General features: G+C 34.1%; 1 protein-coding gene across 1 annotated transcript; it reads left to right on the top strand.

The window, feature by feature from the left end:
• Positions 1–3137: 3137 nt before the first annotated feature.
• Positions 3138–6648, top strand: LOC127081852 (protein PLASTID TRANSCRIPTIONALLY ACTIVE 7). Its single transcript, XM_051022078.1, has 4 exons — positions 3138–3386; positions 3476–3532; positions 3614–3673; positions 6095–6648. Exons 1-4 carry the CDS (start codon positions 3342–3344, stop codon positions 6428–6430), a joined length of 498 nt encoding a protein of 165 aa, XP_050878035.1. The 5' UTR covers positions 3138–3341; the 3' UTR covers positions 6431–6648.
• Positions 6649–8689: the final 2041 nt, after the last annotated feature.

Raw genomic sequence — 8689 nt, 5'->3', positions numbered from 1 at the left:
TATTATGTCAACATTGCTCCAAGTTCAACTCAAATGTATCATATATTTTGATCTCCAACTCTAAATAACTCAAAAGAAACTATGACAATTCTATGACAACATTAACCAAATAAAATAGGACTCATAAACTCTTTAAAAATGTAACGAAAGGTCACCACACTCAAAATTGCTCAAAACTTTGGACTTAACTATGAAATTCTTTAACTTCAAAATAACACAAAAAATTAAATAATTATGATAAAATTATGAAAATCTCCAGTCTAAAAAACATTTAAATCTTTTTTCAAACTCACTTATCCGTACCTCTAACAGAGTTATGAAACTCAAGTTCTATTCATTTCAGTTCAATCCTATCGCAATAATTTCTGGATAAACTATAAAACATGATGTCTGACTTCAAAATAGCACAAAACATTATATACTTATGATAAAATTATAAAACTCTGTAGTTTTAAATACATTAAACTCTTTTTCTAACATAACTGATGGTATCCCAAAATGACATTTGGAACTCAAGTTATGCCTGGAACATGATGACCAATACAAGACTAAAATTTTCTATGTCTCTGGTATGAAAACCAGAAAACTGCTATTGTTGTAGCGCTCCTAGACCCAATTTCTCCACTTCAAAAGAAATGTTATTGTGTTAGATTTCCAATGCTTTGAATCATATCTAAATCCGAGTCCTGAAACTCAAGTTAGGCCCGAAATAAGATGGTCAATCCCCTCCTATATCTACCTATGATTTTCTGCGATTTCCTCCCTATTGAACATATTTCAAAACTCACCTATTTGGTCTATTTGAGTTCTAAATGTACCCAAAAAAACACCTATCAAACTCCAAATAGAAATATACCATGATTCAATTATTATTAAGAAAATTCGCCACAAATGGCACAAACACGAATCATCACACAATTACAAGGCAAGACATAAATCCAAAAATAAATAGTTATTCCTAACCTTATAAAAAGTATGCAAGAACATGACATCAACAGAGTTATCACATTAACCTTGCCTTATCAAAGATATCAACATATGTATCGAATCAAAATACAAGAATGCACACATATCACTCAATAGAGCATACACAAAATCATACAACAACACAATATAATAGAATTTACACAATCCCTAATGAGAATAAGAGTCTCTCTTCTCTACCCTTTCATACTAAACACCCATATTGAAAGTCCTTTCTCCCCCCTTACCTTAGATTTCCTGCAACAATAATGAATTTAACAACTTTTATGGATTCCTCTTCTCAAACCTAGTTCTCATTCCAAAAAGCCTTGTTTTTCTTACCTCTTATTTTTACGTGTTGTCATATTCTCTAAACCTTGCTTTCCCCAACTTTTAGAATTTATATGGTTCTCCATATTTCTTAAAATTATGGTTTTTTGCCCAACTTATTACTAGTTTCTCTCCTCTTGCCATATATTTTCTTCAGTTCACATAAATGACCCAAAACTCCAATTTCACCGTTTTTTCGTATTTTTTTTCCAATAATAATTGAAATTCTAATTATTATAATTATTTTCTAATTTATTCTACCAAATTACTACATTCTCTCCACACCCTACCATTGTCACTACAACCCAACAACATATAATCATATAATTTTATTTAAAGGCACATCAAACACCAAATAATTAAATAATTTTTTTAAATAATTCAATTAAATAATTTAATCGAATTTGTGGTGTTACATAGAACTTCATGCCATATTTTCTCGCGGCGAGTGTTCAATGGCGTGAAGCTCTCCACAACTTTTCCCCTTCGCTTAAACATCGTCTTGTCCCTGATAGATGAGGCGTAACTGCTTTTCCATGGATGTTGTGAGCCATCGGCGTTAGGAACTCGCTCTTTCATGTCATAGGCCTTCATCTCGGCGTTACTTTCCTCGCCCTTTATATAACATTCCGCCCTTGTGACTACCTTTGCCAGCAAAGAGGTTGGTCGTTGGGCGAGAGACTCGTTAAATATTCATGTTTTAACACCATTCTAAAACGCTCTTACAAACATTTATTGGTTTGGGGGGACGACTTTTATAGCGACTTCATTGAAGAGAGTGAGGTAGTCCCTCAATGATTATGAGGGGCCTTGTCGAATGCTAAACAAGCAAGTGGTGGACATCTTTCTATGTCGACTTGTTGCGAACTGGTGCATAAACTTCTTCACTAGATACTGGTAGCTACCGATGGAAACTCATGATAGACCCATGTACCATCGTAAGATTGCATCTCTGAAAGTACCAGACAAAAGCTTGTGCTTTAAAGAATCAAAAGCTTTTATGATGGTCATATGTGTGTTGATGGAGACGACATGTTCGTAAGGGTCGTTGTGCTCATGAAACTTTGCCAAGGAGGGAGGCTTGAAGCCCTCAGAGACAAGTGTTTCTCATAAGTTTTCTAAGAGGGTCTAGGGGTCCAGCACCTCTGTCTTCTCTAGAGGGGGAGAGGGGTGACCTCCTGCTGGTGCTATTGAATGTTAAGAATATTGTCCTCTATAACTAGGTTCAGACGACGTAACTCGCCCATGGCAGCACACATCTCCGCCATGGTGTTGGGATTGCTGCTGCCCTCAATATCCTCATGCGTAGGAGATGATGCTCTCCTAGCAACCATGGTTGAGGAGGGTTAGGGATATGAGTTGAGGTTTTGGTGAATGTCAAAGTGGTGGAATAATGGAAGATGTGACCCAAATTAATTTTACCAGGACCCTACAGTGTGTGCCACTGTATTTGCTAAAAAATACATATGTGTCATACCTCTATGCTTGTAGGGTGGTCGGAGACCTTAAAGATTTTTGGTGGTTTAAGGCAAGCTCACGGTGGTAAGAGGTCCTGGTATGAATGTGTATTTGGTGTGGAGAGAGTTAATTCACGTGAGGTGAGAAGCTTTATATTTTAGGGATATTTCCTATGTGTTTAGAATATCCTCTCAATCCTATGCATGAAATATTTATAGGAGTTTATAGACTCAGATTTAGTAGATTTAGGGACTCTTGGGAATTAATAACTATTTCATCTTGACTAAAGAAGCTATTGACTATCCACTTCTCATAGAATCGTGACTAGAATTTTTTGCACATAAAATTACATATTATGTACATGTCACCTCCCACAAAATCGTGACTAGAATTTTTTACACATAAAATTACATATTATGTACATATCACCTCCCACTTTTCTCATCGAGGCGAGTCACCTAATAGATGAGCGCATAGTCTAAGGCGGACGCCTAATAGAGCTTGGCCTTGGTGGAAAAGAGAGAAAAATATAATTTGATTTTAAATTTTCATTTCAGATAAGGTGAACCAAAGTGCGGTGGACATCGGCCATGGCTCTACGCGTCAATTGCTTCACTCTTTCTTCCGCTCTACCAGTAACTTTCTCACCATCCTCTCTTTTGTTTTCGAACTGCGACTAATGAAAATGATACTAATCAAAACACATTAAGTAATTTTTCTGCAGAAGATAGAGTTAAGAGCTGGAAATTCACGGAGCCCAAGCCTCAGTGTTAACTCGCAGGTACATATACAATAATTTTGAAAAACCTTTAATTTTCGTTTGATATATGCTACTGAACTCGTTCATGCATTTGTTTGTAAGATGATGGTTCAAATGCGAAAGGAGGGTGGTGGAAGAAGAATCTGGAGGCGAAGGAAAATGGTATATTTTTCATCCATCTTGTTTTTCTTACCATGTTTGGTTTTTGTGGCTTTCTTTTTATGCTTGCCTCTTACCTGTTTGCGTAAATTCCCAAAAAAATATTATAATGAAATGAATGACATAGCTCGTTATTTGAATGAGATCAACATGGATTTCATCTATTAATATAAGATTTGTTGAAATGATTGTGTTGTCAAACTTTCTCCAAGTGCATTGTATTGTAACAGCTTAATAGTAACAATCTTTTTTACTTATCTAGCTTGAAGGGTTGGGTAGGATTAATAGCAAGAGGTTCTACTTTTAGGTGCAGCTTGATATATTAGGAAATGGTATTTCCTCAAGAAATATTTTAGTTAGGATTAATAGGAAGATGTTTTACTTTTAGTGGAAGCATTCTAAAGTTGGGAAGTTAGGGGTAGAAGTTAAACTGTTAAAGAGCTTAAAGCATTGTCATGGACCAATTTATTGAATTGTACTTAATTTGAAACAACGTTAGCGATCTCGATTTGTTATAGCTTCACGGTGTTCCGTGTGAACAGCTACAACATTTGTAATATAATGTTGTAAGGGAACATAGGAGTGTATATGTTTACATAGATATATCCGGCTAACTATGAAATCTACCAAATCCATCTGACACTAAATGAATGTTTAGTCCATGCGACAGTTAAATCTGATTATTTATGTGGCAACCTTGTGTGTTTTGAGTTTTGAGTTTTGACAATTAGAAAAGCATAATCAACATCAGTGGCTTGACGGATGGTGTTTTAGAACTATAGAAGTTGAGAAGGAAGGAAATTTAAGGATTACAAATTTATGATAAAAACCACTGGCAGTTACCAAATAGTTGCAGAATGGTTTCTAAATGGTAAATTAATAAAATAAACACGTATATAACATGAATTTAGAGGAAAGCATTTGAAGAACAAAGAACAAAAGGAAGAAAAATTATAAGCGTAATGGCTAAAAGTAAAAGGGAAACTTTGAAGTGACAACAAATAACTTGCATGAGATGTAAATGGAAGTAAAGGTAAGTTTGCTAAAATGTCGAACCCACAAACATAACAGCTGAAAAGTGAATAAAGAAAATGTAAATCGTAAAGAAATAAAAGACAACAATAGACTAACAAACAATTAAACTATAGAGCAAGTAGAAAAGGTTAAGTTTTCAAGTGTAAAAATGAAGGCATTCGACCCTGAGAGTAAAAGAGTGAAGATTTTCATCAACATTGAAAAACTATAAAGAACTGCAAAGAAGGCATAAATAAACTTGAAGAACTTATAAGTAATTAGTAAAATGCTCGAACAAAGTAAACGATGAAAGGATCGGTGACTTAATTTAGAATTGGAATTTGAATACATTGCTGAAATTTCAATGGAAAATAATTTTGGAAGACATATTTAGTTTATGAGAACTTGAATCTGATTCTAGTTTAAGAGTGGGCTTCAGTAAGTGAATATTCAACCCCTATTACATATTTCGAACTAGTAATTATGGAGAAAACATAAAAATAAGTGCCCCCTTTGTGGTATGTCAATCGTGGCAGTTACTCCTCTTTGAACTTTAAATGTTACCGCTAACTAGCTAGAGGTCGACGTGTGAACCTTGGCATTACTGCTCTCGGCTCATCAGTCTTGTCTGCTTCAAGCTTTGAAATCTTTTGAAAGCTTGGATCAAATGCTGAAAGATTTTCTGGTTTTCCTATTCTTAATCATGTGTCAAACGCAATTTAAATTTTGTCTCTTACATTATGTTATAGCTTCGTGCTGTTCCAAGTAAACATGTCTGCGATGAAATGTTGCATGGGGAAACATAGGAAACAAAACAAAAAGAACCAAGTAGTGTTTAAACTGTGTAATCTTAACGAAAATAGGTAAGTATCACAATTTACAAGTGTCTCTAGTGATTCATTAAAGAAGAACACTGAGCAAAAAGGTAGCATAACAAGGAATGAGGAGGAGAAAAGCCAAGAGAGGATAAAAAGTCACAATGCACGCCCCTTTGTTCTTCTCACATCATTTGTATTCACATTTGAACCTTCTCATTTTCCGTATGCTTTCATGTCTTTGTTTTTGCATGATATCACCATCTTGCTTCCTTATCTTGCCGATTCTTTGCCATATACGTAAACTTTATGCTAGCAATTGCTGCTGCTGAGTTGTCTGTTACTATGAATATAATGATTTGCCAATCGGTAACTTTTTTCCTGCGATAAAGATAAGCCAGATTCAGTTTTATTCTTGTCTTTACTTCTTTTCTGCCATGCTTTTCTTTTTTCTTTTCTATTTACTTTGACTGAATGAGAGCAGGTAATTGTGCTGGTGAATGATAGTGTCCACGATTTATGCTTTTGGCACATCATTCTCGAGTATCACACACAATGAACTTGAATGTTTAATCATAAATTCGTTTTGCTGCAGACAAAAAAGGACGAATCTTTGCCCTACAGAATGGAGCGCATTCCATTTCTCGAGGAACAGGTGAGGAAGATAAAGGATGATGGAAAGCTTTTGCAATTGGACATAGAGAGGTTACTGTTATCAGAAGATAATAGGTTTGACTTTGTGAATGAGATAGCAGCTGAGGCCAATGCTTATGTTGAGAGCAACATAGATGAGTATGGAGGTGAGAAGAAAGCCATTCTTCATGTTTTGAGTAATCGAGTGAATGATGTTGGATTTTACCGTCCAGATGCGTACGCCGAGTCTGATCCCTTCAAACCTGGACCTCATTATTTAAAAGAGTCTTTTACATAAGTCTAGATAAAATTGTTAAGATGAGAGATGTTACATTAGGGATAAAAATTTGCTTCTCTGCTTCACTTATAGCACAATTGATGTCTTCATGTATTTCTAAATTAGCGGCTGTTGTATGTATGCATGCAAATCAAAGTCATTAAAAGCACGCGGAAATATAATAACTTGTGTATGGAGAAATTAAGGGAGACATGAAATTCCACATTCGTGTTTTGCAACGTGATTTTGTGGGTTCTTTCTCTGGTGCACAGATTCATTAAGTATATAGTATATTTTAAGAAATAGCGTCCTAACACACAGTAACACATTTTTTCAAAACGTTCTCTTATTTATTTTAAGTATAGGTGAGATTGTAAAATAACAAAAATTTATATTGACTCTACATGCATTTATATTTGATGAGATTCATCTAAATTTCAACTAATTATAGAGTGTGTTGCTTGTATTTTTGGATATGATAAATGTTGAGAATGTGTAAGTCTGGGTAATGTGGATAATAGTCCCACATTGATTGATAATGTAGAGACTTTAGCATTTATAAGTGAGAGAATCCAATCACCTATTACCTTAAAGTTTTAGGTGAATATGTGGTGTGTCTCTCACAAAAATATTCCTCTAGTAAGGGAGATTTGAGTTTTGGGTTAGATGTGGGATAAGTAAAGTTTGAGTTGTAACATAGTGTGGTTTTGTTTGATTTGGTTTGGTTGACTTTTAGAAATAAAACCGAACAAAACCAAACCAAACAAACACGGTTTGGGTTGGTTCGACTTTTTACAAGATTTTTATTGAGTCATACATACATTTATAAAGAACAATATAACTTTATATTTAGTCATTCATACATTACCAAATAACAACAAAACTCATATTAAACAAAAGTGGAATAAAAAACATAAAATAGTAGCATAAAACAATATCAAAAATATTATAATAAAAAAGAAAAACGGAGGAGAAGAGAGATTAGAGAAAATGAAGAAGAAATAACATAAGAGATGCGAGATTAGAGAAGAAATATGCGATAAAAACGTAATTGGAAGAGAAATCAATAACATAAAAATGAGAAGATGAAAAATAAACATAAGAGATAAGAGATTAAAGTAGAAGAGATGAGACATACATGACAAAGAAGATGAGAAGAATGCGCAATACTATTATGAGAGATTTGAGAAGGTTGAAACTAAAATCCTAAGTGTGAGTAAGAGAATACTTGTAAGGTTAAGGTATAATAAGTTTGAGTTTTGGGTTAGATGTGGGATAAGTAAAGTTTGGCTTGTAACATAGTGTGGTTTGGTTTGATTTAGTTCGGCTTGCAAAATACAAACCGCAAATCAAACTAAACCGTGCGGTTTTGTTAAAAAATGGCTCAAACACATCCGAACCAATTGCGTTTTTTTACGATTTCGGTTTGGTTTGTTTTGGTTTGCGGTTTTATATTGGGTTGGTTTTGTTTTGAACAATCCTAGTTAAAAGTACCATGTTATACCGTGAATTTCAACCAAAGTGAAATTTTCGGTAGTTTAATTTGTTTAAAATTTTAAACGATCAGGATTTTGTCGACAGTTTTTGGACGGTTGTGATTGCACCGACTATTTTGTGTAGTCTAGGATAAATACAAAATTGTATAAATAGGGGTCACCTGTTGTTTGAGAAAAACATCTCAAAATGCATCTTTCTCATTTTTTTTATTAAGGCAGAAGTGTACTTCAACGGAGCTTCACCTCCCGTAGAGTTTCGATTTTCGGATGACACCACATCTCTCGCCGTCTTGACATCCAAGTTGAATGAATTATTGTCTGATATTGATAACAAGAAGGTCATAAAGATCGAGTTTCGTGAAGATTGGAATGACACTAATGGAAGGGTGAAATACAACTTTATTGAGTTGATGATCGATGAAGATGTGACAGTTATATGGAGATCATTTTGTTATAGGTTAAGAAAAAATGGGTTGATCGAGTTAGATGCAAAGATTTCAAGGTCTGGCTATGACATAATTAAGATGATGAAACATCCATAATAGTAATGTCTAGGTTTTCTTATTTATATCGTTTTCTTAAGTTGTGTTTAAGTTATGTAATTTATTGTCAAATGTTAATTTATGTTCATCGTACATCAATGGAAGATCAAAAATATTATATAATAAAAAGTTATGATGAAATGTCTGAGTAATGTTACTTGCAATATACAAATAATACATAAAGATAATAATAATATCTAAATATGTCCTCCACGAGCTATGTGTGCAGCCTGAGATAATCC

The sequence above is a fragment of the Lathyrus oleraceus genome, chromosome 5, assembly GCF_024323335.1.
Source record: "Lathyrus oleraceus cultivar Zhongwan6 chromosome 5, CAAS_Psat_ZW6_1.0, whole genome shotgun sequence".
NCBI classification, from domain to species: Eukaryota; Viridiplantae; Streptophyta; class Magnoliopsida; order Fabales; family Fabaceae; genus Lathyrus; species Lathyrus oleraceus.
Note: the sequence above shows the minus strand (reverse complement) of the source record. Positions and strands in the feature narration are given on the sequence as shown.